Source organism: Sylvia atricapilla, chromosome 1 (genome assembly GCF_009819655.1).
Source record: "Sylvia atricapilla isolate bSylAtr1 chromosome 1, bSylAtr1.pri, whole genome shotgun sequence".
Classification (NCBI taxonomy): domain Eukaryota; kingdom Metazoa; phylum Chordata; class Aves; order Passeriformes; family Sylviidae; genus Sylvia; species Sylvia atricapilla.
In genome coordinates, this window is record NC_089140.1 from 118,496,689 (window position 1) to 118,520,957 (window position 24,269).

Genomic DNA, 24,269 nt, shown 5'->3' on the forward strand with positions numbered 1-24,269 from the left:
AAGATTTCCAATTAAATACTTTCCCCCTCTTTTTTCAAATGCCATGGTGACAATGTACTCTACAACCTTCATATATTCCAGTTATGTTAAATACGCCATATTACAGTGTGCCAATATACTTTTTATAGTATTTTCTCAGTAGTATTACTTTAAAAATATATTTAAAATGTGTATCAGAAGGGCTCCATTCAGGGGAAATGTGTTTAGTAAGTGTTAGACCATGCTATCAAGACTTTTCTAGGGGTTTGCTTTAGTTAGACACGAGTCGCTTAGCTGCGGAATTCTCTGTGTGAAACTCCATGGCACATGTTTTATTGGCAGTAATTAATGCAGGTCTTCAATGTTTTATTTATACAAGAAAGTATGATAAATAAAACATTGAAGACCTGAATTAATTCATGTTAATTAATGTTTAATCCAGAAATACCCAGAACCTATGAAAAGCCACTTAGCTATGCTCTAAGTGGCTTATACAGCATAACCCACATTGAGAATAACTAACAATCCATTAAATAGTTTTAAATGGATGTGTGTAAGGCAGAGGGAAGTGTAAGATGCAAACGCAACACTATGACATAGAAATCAGGAGGTGAGTTCCTAATGTGCTGCATTGAGTCAGCAATCAGCAGCTGACACTGTGAACATGCTCAGCAAGACTATTGACATTCTTCTTTGGAAATTGCCTAAGAATCAACTTTTTTTTTAATGTATGCTTTTCTGTCTCTCTTGACCTGAATATCATTGATGACTACAGCTAGAACAAGAAATACTGTGTTTTATTTCAGTAAGGGACTAAGAGCCACACATCTGAGCTTTGTTTTGTGTTTGGAAAGTTCTGATTTTGAAGGTAAATGACTCACCAGCTTTTTATGCTACTTTGGGCTGCGGTAGAGTTAATTTTCTTCACAGTGGCTGGTATGGGGCTGCATTTTGGATTAGTGCTGAACACAGGGTTGCTAATATAGAGAGGTTTTTGTTATTGCTGAACAGTGATAACACAGAGATGAGGCCTTTTCTGTTTTTCATATTGTCATGCTGGCAAGGAGACCAGGGACATGGGAAGTGACAGCTGACCTAACTGACCAAAGGAATATTCCATACCATATGACATCATGCTCAGTATCTGAAGTAGGAGAAAGCGGAGGAATATTTGGATGTTTGGCATTTGCCTTGCCAAGCAACCACAGCATATGATGAACTCCTGGTTTCCTGGCAATGGCCGAACACCTGCCTGCCTGCCCGCCCATGGGAAGTGGTGACTAAATTCCTTGATTTGCTCTGCTTGCCTGTGTGGCTTTTGCTTTCCCTATTAAAATGTACTTTTATCAACATGTGACTTTCCCAACTTCTACCCTTCCAATTCTTTTCCCAGTCCCAACAGGGGGAGTGAGCAAATGGCTGTGTGGAGCTTGGCTGGGGTTAAACCACAACACTTTAACAGAAGCATTGGCACCTCAGCATTACAGTACCTCTCTTTTACTACCTCAGCTTTGGAAATCTTGTTCTTTATAATGAAGATGAAGATCTTGTTATTCAAGGGGAGAATACATGCAGGATGTATGTATTAAATGTATTTTAGTCATCTGTACCAAATTATCTTTATCTTTATAAAATGTTAACAAAATACACAAAACATTCCATGCAAAAAGACAGATCCTGATTTCCTTATTCAGGAAAAATGCCTTTCTTATAGAGAGGGCTGCAAGCACAAGATGCTGACCTGCCATTCACACAGAGAAACTGCATTAGAAAAGTTTTTTTCCCAGGGGCAATTTGTAATCTGGGCTTTCCATTCCTTATCTGTAGGATTGGAATTTTCCTATATCAGAAGTCTCAAGGATTTATTTAATTACTCAAACTAGTGCAAAGCAACCAAACAAACAGAATTTGAAGTTAAATTAATGAACGACACTCTCAACCAAAAAATTAATCAGCACATACATCATTAATCTCCTAGTGCCTCCTGTGCTAACTGTTCCACATTATCGGCCAGAACTTGGAAAAATCCAAATGATGGAAATTATTTTTTAAGACTGCAGATTTTCTCAAAAATCATGTGCTAGTAGCTTCTTTCTGCTTGAAAGGAGGTTGCAGACAAGTGGAGGCTGTTTTTTTCTCTGAAGTAACAAGTGACAAGACAAGAGGAAACGGGCTGAAGTTGCACCAGGGGAAGTTTAGATTGGGTGTTGAGAAAAAATTCTTTATTGGAAGGGTGGTCAAGATTAGAACAGGCTGTCCAGGGAAATGATGGAATCATCATTCCTGCAAGCACTGAAAAAAAGTGTAGACGTAGTGTTCGGGGACATGGTTTAGTGGTGAATATGGCAGTTATTAGGTTTACAGTTGGACTGCATGATCTTTTTCAACCTTAATGACTCCATGATCCTATTGTGAACATGCCTCTGTACAATTGCTGAGTATCACATAGGGAAAGAAGCAGCCACTAGGTCAGTAAAACCAGTTCATGTCTTGAGGAAGTTTAAGAATTAGGCAAACAGTTTAGCCTAGCATGTGCTGATGTTTTTACATGCTTTTGACACAAAGCATTGCTCGTAAATAAATAGGAAGTCCCCTTATTTTTCTGAATGTTCTTAGAAGTGTTAAGTTCAACAGACTTAATTTTATCTAGTTTTGAGATTAAAAAGACACAGATAACATATCCAAAGAGACACCAGTATCTTTCTTTGTAAGCTTTGAGGGAGAAAAAGAAAATCGATAATGGCCAGGTCTTCACATCCTGAAACTCCTGGCTTTTAGAATTCAAACTATTTCTGACTTACTTCAGATTCCTCCTCAACCTATATCAGAGAGATCAGAGGAGACAGGTGAGATCTTCATGTCAGAACCACACCAAAGCATCTGTTGCTCCCATGGTCATTAACAGTTCCTGGGAGCACTCAACATTTCTACAAAAATTATAAGCAGTGTTATCAAATGCTGCTGTCGAGAAAAAAAGATCTTTAACTATTGCAAGGTTATTGGCTGTTGCAGTGAAAGCCCTTTTGTTTTTCTTTCCAGTGCCAAACCTGGAACCAGAAGATTCTGAATTGACAGAATCTGTCTATTTGGGGTACTGTACATTCCTTTATTACAAAAATGACTTTTTTCCATGGACAAAACTAGTGTTAACATTTTTTCCTACATAAATGTGTACCAAATGCTTTTAATTTTCAAGTCACATAAGGAAAAAAATCTTGTTAATATTCAAATCCATTTCTCACAAAAATGAAATCAGATAATATTCAGTCTTTTATTCGAAAACATTTTCCTGTAACCTCTGTGTAACTGATTATACACAACTTTACTGGACATGTAATCAGTGATTACTATGGCAGTCTAACATATGAACTCTCCAAGAAAGGAAGACCTTATTGATTCAAAACTCTTTTTGATTTAAAGTATTAGTCTATTACATGGATAATTTCACAGCTGGCTTGGATTTATCTTGGTTTTGATGCAGCATTTAATTCTGCTCAGAATTAAAAGAATAGAAAGATGTCATCAGTAATTTCTGTAGTCTCTGGTTACAGTGTTGTTTGATTGAAGAGGTAAGGTTCAAATACAACTTTTTTAACAGGGAATTCCTAGGATTCTTCAAGGCCAAGTGACTTAAAATAAATTGTCACTGGGGTTTTTTTCCTAGCAAAGTACGAAGTATTGTTTCCAGTTACAATATATATAGCATTTATAATTTTGTGACTGTAAATAATCAGGTTCACATAATTAATCATTTTGCCTCAGAGCTCTGTTAGTCAGGATAGCAACTTTGCACACCACACTGAGATAAAAAACCATAAGTAAAACAGGGAAGAGAGCCTTTCAGTTGCACTTACTTTTACCACTTACACCCTGAATACAATCACATACTATCCCTTATTAACAGATCATGTCTGAATCCTCATCCTGAAAAATCTTGAACACTGACAGATTTCTGGCTATTTTTTCCCCTGTCTACCTCTGAACTTTTGAACTGTATGGCTTTTCAGTCTATATCACAGGCAGTGCTGAGTGTTGCTTATACATGCATATATAAAGAAATAATGCAGTATTAAATTAACTTGTACTGGTTTTATCACTTAAATATCACATTTTCTTAAATGTGATATTTAAGAAAAAATAGGTTTTTTTCATCGGCTATGGATTCAAAGTTCAAATATAAAGTTTAGATCAGTAACCCAAACACTGCGTGTTTACATATATTCTGATCATGGTGAGAGCATTACCAAAGGGAGGTATTTGGGCAGTGATGTCCAGTTGTTTGTGGTTTTTTTTTTTTTTCCTTTTGGTACTTCTAACACAGCAACAGTACTGTGGAAGCTCTAAAAGCACCAGAGTCCTTACTGGTAAGACCTGGTCTCACACCTCTTAGGTCCTAGGAACAGTTTTTGGTGGTGAGAAATTTGACCAACAGTAGATGATGACTGATTTAGGAACCACTAAGGTAAATCTGACATATTCCAGTCTGTGCAACTGGATGGGATACATCCCAAGGTGCTGCAAGTGAATTTGAGGAGGTATAGCTGCTATTAAGGAATTAGTGATTGCAGTGCTGTCCTCCAAAATGTAGTAGCTCATCTAGCTAGATGAGAGCACAGTGACTGTTTTTCACCTCAGTTAAAGCAACTGCTTTCAACTTTTCAGGGAGGGGAGTGTGCCTACACAATGTGTGACCGGATACAGGAAGGCAAATATTGAAAGAGTGCTTATATCATTGCAGTAAATTAGATTACTGGAACTGACTTCAACAGAATTATACTGAAATTACAGAATTTATTTATATATTCCTATTCAAGCAGCAGTCTTTATTTTAACCTCAAATTACATTTTCAAATTCCCATGCAGTTATGTCTTTTAAAATCCTAAACCCACAGCATTACTTCTTTAACAGTTTGCTAATAAAATTAATATTTGTGTTATTAAAGTGATATTTATAATTTTGTCAGTCAGTTACACAGTAAAAATGTGTAATGCTAATACAGCAGACCAAAGATGTTATGAAGTTTTGAGGTTTTATCTCAACAGTACTCTAAAAATACTGACAACAAAGATCTAAGGATAGGGGAAAAAATACTGCATACTGAATGTTTCATTTATCTAGTAACTATTAGGGTGAACATGTAACACCTGAAAAATAGATAGGCAAAGATCTGAGTTTGCTTTTGATTTACCATCCTAAAATAGTAATTCATTCCTGATACAGTTTTGATGGGCCCAGTTACAAGATGCAACTCGCACTAAAGTCACTAAGTAGTCCCCTCTCTGCATTCTGCATTCTGTTTAAAATGTTACTGACTTCCAGTTGGACTTAATGATCTTACAACCTAAAGCTATCTAAATATTCATATATTTTATGTAGAAGGTTTCAGACAGTCTGGGTTTCAATGTTCTTGAGAGCATCTGACAGCCTGCAGCCCCAGATGTGCCCTGGTAAGTTGCTGACCACCTGCTGGCTGACAAGTCACAAGTGCCATTTGGTCTTCTAAATGTTTAGGAAATAGCCCATATCTCCTGGAAGAGGGAGGAGTATATTGCAAGCAAATATACTCCTGCCAGATTGCCCATCAAGAATGTGTCTATGCTCTATCTGGTCAGCCAGACATGTAGGAGTATGCATAGTCTGGCAATCTGCTCATCAGCAGATGTGCTCTCTGTTCACAGTTTGAAAAGAATTTACTCTTTTCAAGGGCACAGGAGGTCTATCAGTGCACGTGTTCTGCCAGTGTGGTTCAGATCTTTACTCTTTCTCAGCTTTGGGCACAGGCAGCAGCACAGAGAACTGCCGTGGGGAGGCAGGGCAAGGGCAAAAAGCCTTTTATCACTGCCTTTAGGATACTGGATGACATGGCAGAGTTAAGCACTACAGAATTGGCATAAAGTAGACCTACTTCTTCTTGGTTTTCTTTTAATTACCACTACTGAAAGATGTTTAGACAGAAGACAATGCCATTGTTTGTGTCTTGTATGTTTGTGATGACAGTTGTATTTTTCCTTCTGAACAGAGTATGAATGATCATGGGGAGAATCATCCGGCACCATATTCATCAAGGCTGTAAACATGGATACCAAAAATACCACTAGGGTGCAGATTACTGTAATATTAGTTATGTTCTCTGCAAAAGGTAGTGCATATTCTCCAAAAAAAAGGGAACCAATCACTAAAACTGGCTGAATTGCCTGCTGAGACCTTACATGGGCCACAGTAACCAGAAACTGCTAATACTTGACCTTCATTCAAATGGCTCTGCTTCAGCAACTCTATTTAATTTCAGAACTTCACTTCATCTCTTCATCTTACCCTTTATCTAGCATTGTGGTGACTCCTTTCATATCCTATGTCATGGCTGAATAATTCAACGGCAAGTAAATTCCTTACATTTCTCTTCCACAGCCTTTAGCACTAAATGCTGATTGATACTTTCTAGACCTCACTAAGAAGATGTTTACATTTTTCCTTCAACACCATCACCAAGGAAAGGCAGTGAGTCAGGCTGCTGGAAAAGGCACTCCATGTCTGTTCTAAGCATGCTCTCATCTCTGGCAGAGTGCTCCAGCTGGTATCTCTAAGTATTTAATGCATCTAATTCTGAATACATTTGGAGTGCTTGTAAGCTCTTCAGCTGCTAAAACCAACTTGAGGGTGCACAGCCAAAGCTGCACTGGTTTATATCTTAAATCTGTATTTCTCCTTCTCTTGCAGCTAAGACTGAGGATATCTTTTATTATTGAATTTTCAGATGTTTGCTGAAATTGATATTCAGTAAGTGAAAGAGAATTAGGTCACCCAGAGGTAATGTGTTTCCCCACCTTCCTCTCAAATAAGAGAGCTATATTCTGTCACATGAAGTGTATGACCGACTGCAAAGCTTATGTTTTGGGTATATATCATAATAATCCCAGTATCATTTCTCCCCAAAACCCTGTCATATAATAGTCCTTAAAAAATCTATTTATTATAATGCTAGTTAGATTCATACAAACAAAAGCCCAGTATACATGCAGAACATGCACATTCCTACCTGTTATCAAATATATATTGGCCCATGTAGATTTCAGACTGCACAAATCACCACAACTCAGGGCATTTATAAATATTTAACTCATTAAATACAATGTTCATTCAAGAATCGGCCTAAGAAGAGGGAGAGCTAACACGGTTCTCTGCAAGTTCCTTCCTTTTAGACTAGAACTTGAAATGTAAATGATATGCATGATGGCAGCAGAGTGGCTTATGACTAGTTGGCATAAGTATTTATGTCCAGAGTATTTATTACATGCTGAATGTATAATTTAAAAATATTTCCATATTGCTAATCCCATAACATACAATGGAGAGACAAAAGGTGACTTTCCCACCACATTCTGAATCGCTACAAATACCCACCACAATATTTAATTCCATGAGTAAGGCAATGTGGGCAGAAACTGCTGGTTACAGATTAAGTTTACAACATCAAAATTTCAACAACTTTTCTACTCAGGGAACATTAATAATGGTGTATCCCATTGGAAGGTATTAGGTATCTTTAAAATAGTTAAGTGATTTGGTTTCTTTTAATTACTTCCTGCCAATATCCATAATTTTCTCTGTATGTCCAAACCTAACTTAAAATTCAATATAAAATTGCTATTGTTTTTATGTCATCAAAAAGGAAAGATTAATGACATATTTCAGTAATCTAGTAATAAGTGGCTTTTTTCATTGTTCAAGCTGCATGCAATCCTCAGTGGATCTTAGATGTAGGTTAAAAAGGTATTTAATGCCTGTTTTTCAGTTGCAAAGGTCAAACATCACCTAGTATGTATAGGGGAAGAGGAAACATCTGTTGGAATAATTTATTTGACTAACACAGAGGTTAGGATTAAAACCCACTAATTTCTTTGGTCCAATACCAAATTTCAATTAAACAATACAGATATTTGTTCAGTTTGAAAAAATTTCCTTCCTTTACTTGTGGGCACATTCATGTATATCCCTAATTAGTTGATCAGGCAAGGAAATACTATGATTTGTCATTTTTTTGTATCTGTGTAAGGTCTGAGAATGAATACTTCTATTTTCTGAGGTTTTGGAATTTTTTTTCCCAATAAACGTTCTAAAGAATTCAGAAACCTTTAACTCCCAAGACTCTGGTTTCTATGAAATTCCTCTACTAACAAGATTAGAATACATCTCAAAATCAGTGATTACACACGAAATTGTAAGCTACAGCAACCTTCAGCATCTAAGTCCCACTTACAAGTTTTTAGAAAATATTAAATGCACATCATCTGACTGCAGTTTCTTCTAACCTTTCTGTGAAATCAGACAGAAATCTAGAAATCTAGAAACACTCTAGAAATCTTCTACACTAACAGTAAAAAAACCCACACTTAGATTGTTTAATTTATAAATGTAAATTAATAAAAATATAGACATTCTATTTCAATCAAGTGTGGAAGATGCTCTTTTTGCCTTTCTAGGGTCAAAAGGGATTTCAACAGAGCCATGATTGTATTCCACATTTTTAATACTAAGAAAATATTTGCCAAGCAGAGAAGCTTAACATTGGACAGCTTTTTACTATTGTAAAGCAGAATCAGAATGCTTTGTCTCAAAGGGAATAGCAGAAGCTCTTACAGGAGAAAAGACATTGTACACACAGGTTCCATCCTTTTTTAAGACTAAGGGAAATGGTAAATGGAAAGCCCAGTTTTACTCAGCCTGGCCCAAAAGACAGGATGCTAAAAGAGATGACATGCAAGCTGACAGAACACTGAGCATCTGGACAAACCCATCTTACAAACGAATTTAAAAAATCCCAAACATATTTATATGGCATGAGCATTAGTCTGTATCCCTCTAAATTTCAGAAGCTTGTATTATTCACTGGAAAATAATAGTGTACCACTACAGCACTACTAACAGAATTACTTTTTATAATGAGTACATTGTTCCTTCAGTGATTGTTTTTAACTGCTCACTGCCCTGTGCTTTCTGAGAAGGAAAAAAGTTCAATAACGGGCATATATATATGACAAAATAATTTTCTCTTTTAGGCCAGAACATATCCATTGTCATATGATGAACAAAAATTATTGTTTGAAAGAGAGCAGCTTTGTGATTGCAAATCTTCTTTCCTTCTCAACAGAAAGGCAGCTATTCTTAATCAGAACAAATAATCAGAAGAAACAAAACTCACGGAATGGAAAGGCATAAGTTGTCAAGAATAAAATAGCATTAGATGTTGCTCAGTTAAATTGTCCAACATACTAACAAATTCTATCTGGAATGTAAAATAGAATACTACATTTACTAATTTAGTTAGTATACCCGTTAATAAAACATTATTCACAGGAAAAGAATACCTGTGTCAGTTGCATGTATTTATTTATTTTATCTACGGCATTGTATAAATGATTATTTTTTTCTTGGCTGGTTCAGCTGATAAATAATAAAAGTGTTAGGTTAAAAATAGCATTAAAAATCTGGAAGAAGTTACATTAGGTCCCAAATATTTAACTATACTATTGCCACAGGTGAAATTGGAGCATGGCTATTAGAAGTAAGCTGTAATAGATGAAAACTGACTGTTTCTCCTTCTCCAGGTGATTCCATGCATAGCATCATCCTTCACCAATGGTCCTCACATCTTAACTCACTTCTGAGAATTAACTTCAATATTATTTTACCTTTGTGGAAAATTATTACAATTAAATGCATATGACAGAAACTATTAACACTGAAGTTACTACTATTAGGTAGTCCACTGACTTGTAACCAGAAACTGAAATCTGTTATCCTGTCTTTCAAAGAAATAAAGACAATAAATATAACATGGTTAAAAAAACTATTTCAGATTAAATTCTATCTTCCTGTACTCATTTTCCAACTGATTCAGCAAGAGCTGTATGAGCAATAACCAACATAGCTAAAAGGAAGATATTTGAGAAACACACCTGAGTTTTTATCTGACTTCTTCTTTCACGGATTCTTGGCAGAGGTTTTCTTTCAACTTTCTGCTCGTGAGCCAAATCTAAATAATTTGCTTTTTCTCTCACAGAGTCACTGTGGTAAAAAGGAAGAGTGGGATGAGGTGTTCCAGAGTCAGCTGCAGAAAACAAAAAGAAAAAAGGATTAATTCAGTATCCCAAGTCAAACCATATGTATTTAATATTCAGTGTGATTGATCACAGGCTCTAGTATATCTTGTTATAGGAAACAATGTAATGAACCTTAAGGTAAAATACCTAAAATTTGATAACTGAGAATGGAAAACTTTGAATGATATTATGGAAGGTGCTGCAAACACTGATGAAAGTGAATATTAAAACAGGTATTCCCATTCAGGCAGAATTATTTGAAAGGGAGTAAATTCAATAGCACCTCCTTATATCAGAAGCTATTCAGAAGACTATTTCAGAACCATTGCCATTTACATATGGCTTCCAAACAATGAGCAGACTCCAACTATTTCGGGCTGGTGCTGGTAGGCAGAGCATCAGCCTTCATGTCTTCAAAAATAACATATTAATTTATTTTCCAAAAGCAACAGTGTGGCACCAATTTCATTTTAAAAATATGGTTATTCAAACCATTCTGAATAATTTCAAGTTAAATGTCTGCATCCAAGTCCTGCAAGATGGCAAGACATGCTGTTAAGTCATTTATGGTTAAACCTGCAGTCAACACTACCTCCCCATCATTCCTAAAAACCTCAAAGTTTATTTCAGGTTTTGCTTGAGTTTCCCACTTTAATTTGTTTTCCCACTTGACAAACAAGTTGCCTTTAAACCTCGAAAAGGGTTTAAGGCTTTTTTAACTCCCAAACATTTTTTTTTCTTTCTAAGTTTAAAACTTGGACTTCTGCTAGACATGTATTTTGCAAAGGCCTTTAGAAGGACTGACAATATACAGAGATCAAAAAAGTATCAACTAATAGATTTTACAAGTCTGATATATTTCATGCATATTTGTTCTAGAATGCCCAACATTTTTAAAATATGGAACTAAATATGGATATTTACACACTCAAAATGTCCTAGCTATCTCTTTCCACAATTCTGGGAGATGAGGAAAAAACCCCAATACATCTACTAGTGCTAAAATTAAATTTTATATTGGAAAAGCTCAATTTCTACTCATGTCTTTTGGACTCATCAATGGTACAAGTGTCTTTAAAACAATTCTTAGTATATTTATTTTCAGCTGTAATTTTATGATTTCTGTAAGTTTTAAATAAGCATGAAGTAATTGCTTAGTTTGCTTACAGAATTGTACACAGGCTGCAGGTTCATCTGTCATTCTTTCATTGCTTTTTTTCCTGGCAGCTCTGGAAGCTTTCCAATTTATTAAGAAACGTCTTTCCATTTCTTTAATTTCTTTCCCATCGAGGGATTCTGCAAAAGAGAACATTTTCTGTGATACAAAGTGAACTAAAGGGCTCTACAAAGTTGTATGTAATGTGTATTTGCTCTATAATTATTCTCTTCAAGCCTTTTTTTCTTTTTCTAGTATTTTGGTAAAGAAAAAATAAAGACTGATATTCATATTGAAGATGCAAGAGTGAGTTAACATGTCTTAATTACAAAAAAACCCTCTAAGTATGAAATATATATATTTCATATGAAATATATATATTTCAAGGGAAATATACACATTTCACATTTGGTTAACACGGAAGACTTTCTAGAAAGTTCTGCAGAAAAGTTATGCTCTTACACAGGGTAGAGATAGATGCAGAAATCCAGGCTGGGAGGGAAAACGCATGTCTTAGCAATCAAGGAATTCTACTGGTCATGAAGACAGTTACACAGATTTGCCTCTCTCAGGTTAGCTTTACTCACTTAGGTGCCATAAACTTTATGGTCTGTGGCCCAGTGGTAGCATCTGCATTTTTGAGTCAGCCCAAATGAAATACTTCACGTGACCACAAATTTAGGTTGCATTAGAACTGTCCAAAGGCACTGTGATTTTCATTGTGCAGATAGGGGTTTTATTTTTCTTAATGGCCAGTATTTTGTGCTCTGAGAAAAACCAAGGTCTGTAATTATTACTTTAAAAATAATTGCCACCTTTATTCAATAGAAGTAAAAAATTAGTAGATTTTTTCACTTATTTCTACAGTAGAAACAATTAGATATAGAAGAAACATTTTTTTCCTTTCATGCTAAAATTTTATGCAAAATAAAAATATTAACTGCACCATAAGGGTTAAGATTAACAAATACACTCAACATAAGTGTGAACTGCTTAAAAGTTTAAGGATGAATGTTATATGACAAATTCAAACACAGTAAGATGGGATCTGCACAACTGGCCCTGTACAACAAAAACACATTAGCAACTACTACAGATAAACAAGGGAATAGATGAAACTCATCTTTGAAAATCAGTTTTGCATCTGGAATATGAACACAAAAAATTGTCTTGTGACAATCTCACCAATCATCTATTATAAAACAAATTATTACTACTACTAATACCAAAAGCCAAACAAGATGTCTTGTGAAGCTGATTACTAAAGCAGTTTTAGCTTTCTACATAAATTTAAAAAGCATGATTTGACATAAATATCTATAGCAGTAACTGTGTTTACATGCATAGTGCTACTCAAGAACAATTCCTTTTTCAGTTGTTTCCTAAAAGAGTGGGGGTTATGGGTGGGCTATTGTTGTAAATTTTTTACCTAAAGTCAGTGACTGTACTATAATCCTATCCCTGTACTTTGGTTTTTGGCAGATGGGGTTTCCTGTAAGATCTATTCTGCGTAGCTTTGTCCATTTTTTCAATACAACCTCCAAATCCTGCAATTGAAATAACAACAGAACATTTTGATTATGTTTCCCCCTCCAGAGTAAAATTCAACAGTAATGGGATTTGTTCAGCCAGGTCCAAATCCTGCACACAGAAATCACTTCAATGAGACTATTCACATGTGTTAGTATGCACACTAAGAATAAGCATTTTCAAACAAAGTGGTCCACAGCATTCCCTGAATGTATCAAAATTGCACAGAAAAAACAGTGATTTTGGAAGATGCTGCATTTTTAAGGATACAGTAATGCAAGCTATGGAATATTACCACTTCAATCTCATTGATCAGCACCCAAAGCCTAGGAACTACCAATGAAAAAATTTGTATAACATGCAATGTCTGCTAATGCATCCCCAAGGTCTTACAGAGCCCTTAGAGTATCAGTGTGTGGAAGAAGAAATACTTTATACAGATAAAAGAACAGACTAAAAAAAAAAAATCTAAAAATCATGCAATCCACAGTGGACTGCCTCTCTCTTTATATATACGTAGAACTGTATTTTACAGGAGAAACAGTAATCCCTCCCTACCTAACTGTGGGTGGTCAGTTATAGTATTGGCCTACACAGTGAAATTAATGAAATATACCTTTCTCCATCTGTGTTTCTGTCTGGTTACTCAGGGGCAGTATGACCTAGATGAAACTACTCTGTCTTTTAAGTACAATAAATTCAAGTTAAAAACATGCAAAGTTTAGCAGATTAGTCCTTCCTACTCAGACACCTTACTTTCTGAAATACTTTCTTTTTTTCTTTTCAAAATTTCATTTAGCTCCCATTCTTGACAGGCATACCTTGTATGTGTGAAAAGTGTAAGATTCAAGACAATAGGTATAAACAGGAGAGACAATTTGTCTTCTACTGTTGTAATAATTTGGAAAAATCTACTAATCATGCTGTGATGGATTCGTAACTGCAGGGCGTGTAAAACTTTGTAGATTGATACCAGCAATAAAGTCTCTAGCAATGTAGATATCTCTTAGCTCCTTCAAATTTAGAAAATTTCTTGGATAACACAAGCAGGGAGAATTCTGCTTTTGCTGGCTCATGTCCCTTGGTAGAAAATCCTCTTGGAAATAGTCTATGGGTTATATAATATTTATTTAGAAAAATCAGATGGAAGAGAAAGTGGCAGCACAGTCTCATACCTCCAAACCATATAATTTTTGGTCTATCCTATGATGATGGTGATATCATCTATTGTTATTCAGTGATAAAAATGTACTTTTAGAAAGCTAGAGAGCAAAAGTCTGGTTCTCTAAGGATCAAGACTGATAAAACAATGCAAGAAACTCCGAGGACATGAAGAAATGTTAATAATTCTTGTAATGTTATTCAGCAAAGCTTAATCAGCCTGTATCAGGATAGCAACACGATAACCCCCATAGGTTAGGTGCTAATACTTAAACAAAATCTAGGGGAAAATATTTTGGGCTAGACTTTCTAAAATAGAAAAATCATTTAGCAAGTATATTTATTTATACTTACCTAAGCATTCAGACACTATCACTGAAGTCTGTAATGTATTCTAGATTTCATTAGAAAGAATTTTTCCAAGTAATAATTTTGCAACACAAAGTTGCGTATTACTGAAATAAAACGTATACAGTTTAACTTTGATGAATGTATACGGAGTCCTGTAGATTTTTGTTAGCTGTTACTTACTTGATAAATGACCCAGAACATGCTTACTCCAGTGTATGTTTATCTAAGAGCACACTAATCCTGTGCTGAAATATGATTACCCTTTCGATACGCTCTAGTTGTTCATTGCCTTCCTGTCTCTAATAAAGTGCTTTCACTTCCCAGCCTTTCAATAAGCTGTACTAAAGGGACCAGACACTCTTCTGGGCAGGCTCCGTTTGATAAATGATCATGTCATGCTATCACTTTGAGGTCTGCTACAAAACACTGACGAGCAAATTATATTCCATTGGGGAGGGTGGGGAGGGGGAAGGGCAAGTGCCTGAGCCAGCAGCTGTAGTGCTGGCAATAACTTTCTTACCAATTAACACTGGCCATTTAACAATTGGTATTTGACCAGTGTGCTCCAGTTTTTATTGGAAATGTGTGATCCAACTGCCCTAGCTACATCTGCAGACAGCAATTTGTCACCAGTTTGATTACCTGTCATAATCTATTTGAGAAAATCTATAATTTTTTTCTTGTTCCTGACTCAATTCTAAAGAGAATGAATTCATCTTTTGTGATATCCTCTTGTCATAATCAATACTGGGCAGAGGTTGAATAAATTAAAGACTTGGGAAATACAGATTTTTCCAGGTATTTCTAGCTATATTTTTTTTCTATCCAAATACTCACACAGCTCATAATCATTCCAAAACGAATGAACTTTAAAAAAATAAATAATATTCTGTTTTTTTGTAAAAATGAATAGTTGTGGGATTTTTTTAATAGACATAGTGTTTTAAAACATTTCCTTTATTCCAACCCAAATACACTGCAGTCTAGAAAATCTTGTGATCCAAACTAAAGCAAACCGGAACCTCAATATGATGAATAAATGAAGTAGCAAGCAATAGAAAACAAAGAAAAGCCAATTCTATTAAAATCAAATTATATTCTTGATAACTGACCTGAGACATACTTTTTGCAGGTGGTAGCTAGTCATAGTTATTGTGCATGAATTCAGAAAAATTACTTGATTTTCGTCTGTCTACTGTTCAGACTGAATTATATAAACTTCAGTCAAGTGAAACAAGGTCATATGGCTGGATGTCTGTTAATTATGCTAACAAAGCCCTGTATTAGCCACAACCTTAAGTGCTTGAATTTATTAGCCCTAATTTTCAACTATGCTGAAATCAAAGCGGCATAGTTGAAAAGCAAAGGAATATGGCATAATAATGTGGAAAAATCCGAGAAATGTTTCAATGTAAAATAATTATCCGAAACACATGAAAGTGAGAAAAGTCTACATAAGATCGCATTTCATGCATTTCTTATATTCTTCACATTTTCCTCTTTCACAAAGATTGCATGTTATTCCTGCAGTTCACCAGGCCTGCCCAGACACAGGTAGCCCCTCTACAACCTCTCTTCTCACCAGGTGAAGCACAGCTGGGCACAGAGCTCTCTGACATTCCCTGTCATGCAGCACTGCCATGATCTCTGATCAATGCCAGACATTCCTGGGGAAGTTCTTGATGGCAGTGATGGGAAAGCAGGAATGGGAAAACAGGGGACATAGTGCTTTTGGCATGAAAAAGAGGTCTACATGAGAGTTTTGATAAGAGAGAGGCAAGAGGGAGGAGAATGGATGCACCTCATGAGAATGCAAGAGCCTTTGCTGTGTGTAACAAGTTCAGCCAGCAGAACCAATTAAGTGCATAGATCTGTACACCCTAAAACTGTTGCAGCTTCCACAGTTGTAGAATAATGTATGCCATGCAATCGTGAAATTCGGGGATGCAAAAGAAATTGAAATATACTCAAAACTTCCCTCAGCAACTTATTCTGAACAGTCAGGGGCTGTATAAGATATGCTAGATGTCCACTGTGAGCTAAAGCCTCTTACACGGAGATAAAACTGACTTTTAAAAAATACTTCTCCTGGCTTACTGCTTTATTCAATAGTTTGATTTTTATTTATTTAAGAATTTACATTAGTGATAAGTAGAGTCTACCAAAATGTAATCCCTTAAAACTCAGTAATTGTAGCTGCAAAGTTGGATATGCACCGGCATTACACTGTAAAAACATTTGACATGTTCATTGATTTTACAGGTCTGCAAAGATATGAATAGAAATACCTTCCCTGTTCCATATATTTCAAAACTTGAAAAACTTGGAGATTGTTTAGAAAACACACAGAACAGTTATTTTTGAAATATAGTGGAGTTTATTCTGAGTGTAATGGATATCAATCTCAAATGCTAATTGTATCATTTTTCAGCAGTTGTGACCATGTAACGTAGAAATCTACAGGGCTAATTGATTTGGGTAAATATAATTCTGGTTTTCCTGATGATCAAAAAATGAAATTTAATAAAAAATAAATAATATATCCACAGTTACTGAATAATGCAGACATTTTGCCCTCTTCTTATTCTGTTTCAGAGGATACTAGTTTTTCCTCTGAGATACTGAAAACGCTGTCTCCACACTGGCATCTTAATTTTTAAAATTAATTTGGTCTTAGCTACGACAATTTTCTTTTAAGATTCTCACAACAGAAGTATGTTTTATTTATAAGAGCCAATAGAAGAAAGAGCCAATATAAAAATTTCTGTAATATGTTTTATTTAGAAATGGATTCCTTTTAAAAAGGGAAACTTTGGGGAGATTGCCTATTTGAAATAAGGCTTTTTTTGTAACCAACATATTCAATGTGATTTTTATTATTCAGCAAAAGCCTACATGAATTGTATTTTGACGTAAATTCAATCACAGCTGCCAGCCAGGACTTGAAATAGGAAATACAAAGCATTAACAGGTCCGTAGTAAAAAAGGGCATCATTCAATATTTTTTAATATTAAAGGGTAAAAAAATGAAGAGTCCAAATAGAGTAAATTCATCTAGATAACTGACAGGTTATGCACACAAAATACTGCAATCTCCTCACTAGTAAAGAGAATTGCCAAATTCTTTCAACAATCTGTTTAAAATAAATTGTGTTCTCAGAAGTAATAGGAATAGTCATTTTAATAATTACTAACCAATGAAAGTTAAGTTTACTAAGGAAATAAAATGTTTATGCAAACCAGAAATAAAAAAGTTTATTTCAATCAGATTTTGTCTTGGTGATTTGGGTTACTGTTTAAGCCAATTCATTTCAGTATTAATTAATAATAAATATAAATTTTGACATCCTAGGTAATTGCTTCTCCACTTTTAGTCTCAGTAAGATTTTTATATGAGAAAAGACAGCATGCTTGAAAAGCCATATTTATTTACTGCAGAAGTAAAATTTCTTTTTGCTTATATATTTAGTGATAAAGATGAATGTGACTAATTTCTTAACAACCATACTTAATACAACAAATATTTACTTTAATACCTTCATATGTTTAAGTTGATTGTCGGCTGCTTTAAGATAAGAAAGGTTTTCCAAAACTGCCAGTTCTTCTAATTCATCAATGTTGTTATTGCTGATATTCAATACAGATAAAGATTTCTGAAGGGGGAAAAGCAGAAAAAGAAGCTTTTTTTTCATGCCATATATGAGTCAAGTTGTAACTTGTTACAGAAAATTATCTTAAAAGATGAACAAACATTTGAAGAAGAAACATGCAAACACCACCTCCACATACCATACAGATTGTTTTATGTTGGTGTTCCACCTTGTCCTAAAATGTAAATTATTCCGGTTTTGAAGTGATACCAAAGTAAAATTGTTTCTCAATTATTTCAGAAACTCTTAGTAAATACAGAATTTTTTTAAACATGGGGTTTTTTTAAACATGTTCAAATTCTTTACAGAGTTCTACAACTGCTACAACTCTACTTTTGAAGTATGAAACATACATTTAAACTGAGTGCCTTTTTATAGACTCATAGAATGGTTTGGGTTGAAAGGGACCTTAAAGATCATCTAGTTCCAGCCCTCTACCATGAGCAGGGGCACCTTCCACTAGACCAGGTTGTCTAGAGCCCCATCCAGCCTGGCCTTGAACATTCCCAGTGATGGGCCATCTACAACTTCTCTGTGCAATCTATTCCAGTGTCTCACCATCCTACAAGCAGAGAATTTCTTCCTAAAAGCAAATCTAAACCCGCCCTTGAGCAGTTTCAGGCCATTACCCTGTGTCCTACCACAACACACCTTTGTAAAAAGTGCCTCTCCAGCTTTCTTATACGCCCCCTTTAGGTACTGAAATGCTTATAATAAGGTGTCCTTGGAACCTTCTCTTCTCCAGGCTGAAGAACCCAAACTCCCTCGGCCTGTCTTCATAGGAGAGGTGCTCCAGCCCTCTGATCCTCTCTGTGGCCCTCTCCTGACTTGCTGCAGCAGGTCCACGTTCTTCTTATACTGTGGGCCCCAATTTTGCATTTGAACTGCAGAGTTGAAGCCCATATGTGCTGCTCACATAGTCTCATTTAGCTGTACTACATTGCTTTTCTATCAGGCTTGATCCTACAAACCTCTTGGTATCCATACCTCTGATCCTTATCCCTTCTCTGGAACTGTACTTGGTCACATATTGCACTTTGCCATTTGGAACAGACAATAGTTACAGAGATCTTTACATTTTAGATAAAAATCTAAATGTGTTTCAAGTGTTTATCTCAGGAAATTCTAACGTAGTTTCACATAAAAGGAAAATGTTTATATCTCTAGAAAATGAAAAGGGACTCCTAATCCAGTGAGTTTAGAATTATACAAGGTATAAGACTTACCATTAGCTGGAAAATCTCTATTTCAACAGTTTAAGCAGGAAAACTAACCCTCTCCAAAAATTTGACCAAGATCTACATTGCAGATGGAAATTACCAGTATCATCCCGATAAACACAGTTCATAAACTTAATCTTCTCAGTCAGATTCATGACACTGTCATCATCAAAACTTTTGCCTGTGGTACACACAGAGCCATATGGCCTCATGCTTTTATCTCTTTTATCCTTGATATCATTAGAAGAGCCAGAAACAGACAAAGAAGTAAAAAGTGATGCCTTAAACAGGCTACAAACACTTAACACTTGAAGGATAAAATAGAATATTTTTATATTTGGCCTCCACAAAGATGTTACATTGTCAAGAATGCAAAATTGTTTCACAGAAAACAAAACCAAACCCACTTCAAAAGGCCTTAAATAAAAGCCACAAGGAAGAAAATCTAGACCAGGCTGCTAAAAAACATGGAAGAGTTTATTATATGTTATTATCCTGGGCAGATTATAGCTATAAAACTTCCTTTTACTTTGATAACTTCTCCAGTGTAGAAGGAACAAAGTACAAATGCTCTCATAGTAATTATTTATTTCTGTTAAAGAAAAACAGCAATACATGTCTTGGATTACATAATCTCAAAATAAGAAAAAAAAATAGAGCTAGGTCAAATATTTATAATATACATGTGAACAAAAGAACTCACTTTTTAGTGAGTTTTTCATCTCCACAAAAAGAGCCTTATCAAGCCCTGACTACACTGTGGGAGACACAGCAAGAGGAGATTTTACAGTACAGAACCACATCCATTAGCAAAGAAAACCTACTTTTTAACCTCTTCAACTATATGTTTTATGTTTTCTGAGCAATTAACATGTTGAAAGACAACTTCAAAAAGATTTCCTGAACTTTTGACATAACACAACAGAGAAGAACTGGAGAACTAAAACTGAATGCTTTTGATTGTGTTGTTCTTAATATCCAGGGGAAAAAATGCTGTTTGTGCCCTTTTTTCATTCTGTTTTTCTACAGAAGTACAGAAGGCAATAAATAAACAACTATACCAATTAAAGCACTGAAATATCAACAAATGAATTCACTACAAATGAAACAGACTAAGAAAACTAAGAGTGATAAATTCCAACTCCTTTTTCAGTTTATTCACATTCTGTTGGTATAGAGCATCCACACACTTCCTTAATTGCTGTCTCTCTTTATTCTCATTTTCATCCTTAATAATGAAAAAAAAAATGAAGTAGAATCTCCTTATAAGAGAATTAGGGTGGGAGTCCCTTGGTAGAATTTGAAATAATGCCACCAATTGGCAAAGGAGGAACACACTGAGTGATCAAGTCCTAATAATTTCTCCTAAAAATTCTGATCTCCTGATAATTGGCTCACTGAAATTCTCAAAAGGTACTTACTGCCAAGGAGTTAAGAGATACTGGATCAAACAGAAGCTTTTCACCATGAAGGAGATGTTGACTTTCAATATGTAGCTCCCTTAGTTCTCCTACTTTATCCAAACCCTCTACTACAGTGATATAGTTGCCTCCTAAATACCTACAGAATAGAACACAAAATAGATTTAATATCCTTTGAAAGTAAGAGCAAACACAAGGCTTCAATATACAAAAAAAAAAAAAATTCAAGCATTATTGAATAATACTTTGAAATTATGATAGAAAGAGTAAATAACTTAGCATACAAGTAGAATATACACTTCACTGATTTGAGCAGTTTTTTGAAGTTTTATATACTGCTATTATTATTATTACTAGATTGAAAAAATAAAATCATTTAAATGCAAATTAAAATGTCAAGATGATATGTCATTACTTTTATCACAGAATATCTTATAAAAATAATAAGAAATCACTTCTACTTGAAAAGAAAAATTTAAGAGCTGAAAGGATCTTAATGGCTAGATAATAAAAAAATTCTTAAGTGTCATAACTGTATTTTTTACTAGTAAAATAATTATATTATTTTCAACTTACAGTTTTTCAAGCTTTTTCAGTGATGAGAGATTTTCTATACTTGAAATAAAATTGTTCTGAAGGTAAAGGTGTGTTATATTTGAAGCAAAGTCCAAGTTCTGGATTTGGCTGATTTGGTTATCATATAAATACAGAACTCGCAGATTTTTACAGAAAGAGAGGTTACCCTGAAATAAACAATAATGTCCTACTTAATGTTCACTCACTGCTTGCTTCTGGAAGCTATTGATTGCTCTTATCTTTAAGTTCTGATGCATGATTTAGAAATTTTCACCTTTAGTAAACATTTCTTAAAACTATTTTTCCTAGAAAAAGAGAGTTCTTATATATTGTCAATTATCTACAGATTAAAGATTGAAATCTGTCATTACTATTCTGCCATACAGAATCTAAGAACTACAGGCATCACCAGCAAATACAGCACATCCAGTATGACTTCATTCCCTTCCCTGTCTTCAGCAGAAAAGCAGTTTTTAGTGTAATTGTCTCCATTAAGCTGTACTGATGTAACCAGAAACCAGGTTTTGGCAAAGAATTATTGATTAATACAAAACTTTGCCCTTCAATCTATTTTAATATTTTTCTGAACTCAAGTTTTCGCTCAAATGTTGAGTTTCTTTGAACACATTTCTATGAAATAACTAAAAGGCCCCTCCTCATGAAGGCTTCTGTAAAACTTTGCTGTGCCAGCTGATCCAGTTAGTAACTCACTAATGCTGTGGGCTGAATAAATCCATTTGCTTACAGGGATCTGTTCACACAGAACCAGCCTTTCTTCTTGACTGAATTTTCTGCTTTTAGAGCAGAAATTCACCCCATTCAACAATGCAACTGTTCAGGGCTCAGCAGTTTCAAAATTTACTCAGTATCTTGAAGAGATCTGCATTAGCTCAGAACTTATTGAAACCTGTATGCATTTCCTATTATTAAACTCAGAGGAAGGAGGATTGGGTTAAGTTTGCAGGTTTTGTCTTTGAAAATGAAAAGCTCATGGATTATTTTTTAAATGAGTAAGCCCCAGGGAGCAATTAAAAAAAAAAAAAAAGTATATTTTTAACCCGTCTAATTTGAAAAAGCCACTATACCAGTCCAAATTTGTTAACCTCACTCGAGTTATTTCCTGTTCCTGATCTCTCCTTTCCTTTCTCAGACTTCCTCTGAAATTTAAGGAATAAATCACAGATAGATTGAAAAGATTGTGCTGTGAGTTAACAAATTTGTAAAACTTGGCTTTCCTTGTTTGTCTCTCCACTCCAACAATGAACACTTCATCATAACAGTAACTACAAAACACTAGAATAGTCAGTTTAAAAGGAATAATAAAAAATAGGTCTTACAATTGAATCTATATTTTTATCTGACAAATTCATATGAGTTATTTTTTGCAGATATTGTCCAAAGTCCTCTTCACTGCGATTCTTGTGACTGGCATTTTTAGCAATCAAGTCCATTGTTAGTTGAACCATGGTTCCGTGATAAGTGAAGCTGCTCTACTGCTTCTTTTAATTGTGTATTCCACGTGGTCTTCTAAGTAATATTACAGAATGCCTTCAAAACAAAAAAGAAAATGTTATACTACTTGTATTCCAGATCTTTAACAAAGCTTACATGTGTACTTCAAATCTCACATACCCTCACCAATGCTCTTTTCATTTACAGTGCTACTATGTTGCATATAAAAACCTACTCCTTTTATTGCTGACATTTTATCAAGTTTTGGCCCCTTCAATTAATAAACATTTAAAATATTGTTTCTTAAAATAATTTGATTTCTTAATTATTTTCTTAAAATAATTTAATTTGTTGATTCAGTTTGCTAAAGGATATTATATCCTAGGTTTTGTGGTTTTCATACAGAAATATGAGCACAACGCTCCACAGCAGGCACAATTCTCACACACAGTAGCTAGATAATGGAAGCTCATAATCTGATTATAAATTAGAAAATGCAGAGAACTTCATAACAGGTTTTACAGGCTGTGAGAGGTGGTATTAAGCTACAGGACTCTATATATCTGCACAGTGCTTTCATCATGCACACAGCTGCATGTTCTGCACAGACAAAAACTGTGATTTTTTCCCACTAAGGCATATTATAGAGGCTCTCACAATGATACCAACTTTTTTTTCCCCAAACTCTGGTTATATAAGTGAACTTATAAATAATGGAATGGGGGAAAGGGATGAGGGCAAGCGGCTACTATTGAATGGGAGGTGTAAACGATCTGGGGATAAAGACACCCTAACAGTTGTAACTTAATGACTCAGAATAGAAAGGTCACGTATTTAGCAAGTACATATACCAATGTATATTCTGTATTATAGCTTATCCACAAAAGGCCCACATCAGTGTATCAGAACAACTGAGGAGACAGTAAAAAGCATCCAGTGCTAAACCTTGCACAGAGAATCCTCCCTGCCAGCATATTACAATTAGGAGAAACTGAAGAAAAGCCAAGATCGAGGCTGTGAAGAAGCAGAAGAAACTTCATTTCTTAGTAAACAAATCTGAAGCTCAGTAGCTCTCCCTTAACCATACGGGATTTGCTTTTACTTTTATTTTAAAAAGTGGGGATGAAGGAGAGCTGAAAGAACATTGTGGGTTGCCTGTTTTTCTACTGTGAGCTTCTTCCTTTTTACATAAAAACACCTTTCAGAGCCCCTTCTCAGACCTTCTTCTAAACCCAGCAGAATAAGCGAGGGAAAGCCGGGCAGATCTCCCTCCCTCGGTCCCCCAGCTCCTTCCTACCTACAGCCGTGCGATTTCACACCGCCCTCCCCGTCCCGTGGCCCCGCCACCAACCGCCTCCCAGCACGGCCGGTGGGAAGGCGGCCCTGACGGCGGCACGGGCCGGGATCCGCTCCAGGCGCCCTCCCGGGAGGCAGCGCCCCCGCCCCGGCCCCGCCGTCCCCTCAGCGCCCGGCCCCGCGCGCCGCCGAACCCCGGTTGCCGCGGCAACCGTACGCCAACCGCCGAGGGGCGGGGCGCTCCCCGCTACCGGCTGCGGCGCGCGCCCCTCGGACCAATCAGCGCCGAGGAAAGACAGCAGGGGCGGGGCTTTTTTGCGCACGCGCAGAAGCTATCCCCACGCGGTTTCGCGCGGGCCGGCCTCGCTGGCGGCCA

At 35.7% G+C, this 24,269-nt stretch overlaps 1 protein-coding gene across 1 annotated transcript; it reads right to left on the reverse strand.

Moving 5' to 3' along the window:
• Positions 1 to 2,458: 2,458 nt before the first annotated feature.
• PPP1R42 (protein phosphatase 1 regulatory subunit 42) lies at positions 2,459 to 22,821 on the reverse strand. Its single transcript, XM_066334333.1, has 8 exons — positions 22,483 to 22,821; positions 21,146 to 21,312; positions 20,570 to 20,708; positions 17,815 to 17,931; positions 12,666 to 12,783; positions 11,248 to 11,376; positions 9,937 to 10,088; positions 2,459 to 2,798 (listed from the first exon to the last, which is right to left on the reverse strand). Exons 1-8 carry the CDS (start codon positions 22,609 to 22,611, stop codon positions 2,766 to 2,768), a joined length of 984 nt encoding a protein of 327 aa, XP_066190430.1. The 5' UTR covers positions 22,612 to 22,821; the 3' UTR covers positions 2,459 to 2,765.
• Positions 22,822 to 24,269: the final 1,448 nt, after the last annotated feature.

Excerpts from the sequence above, each read along its gene's own strand:
- PPP1R42 (XM_066334333.1), bottom strand. The coding sequence starts at position 22,611 with ATGGTTCAACTAACAATGGACTTGATTGCTAAAAATGCCAGTCACAAG. Across the intron at positions 20,709-21,145 it reads CTGAAAAAGCTTGAAAAACT|GTATTTAGGAGGCAACTATA; the intron begins GTAAGTTGAAAA and ends TCTATTCTGTAG. Across the intron at positions 2,799-9,936 it reads GAAGTCAGATAAAAACTCAG|GTTGAGGAGGAATCTGAAGT; the intron begins GTGTGTTTCTCA and ends TCTCTGATATAG.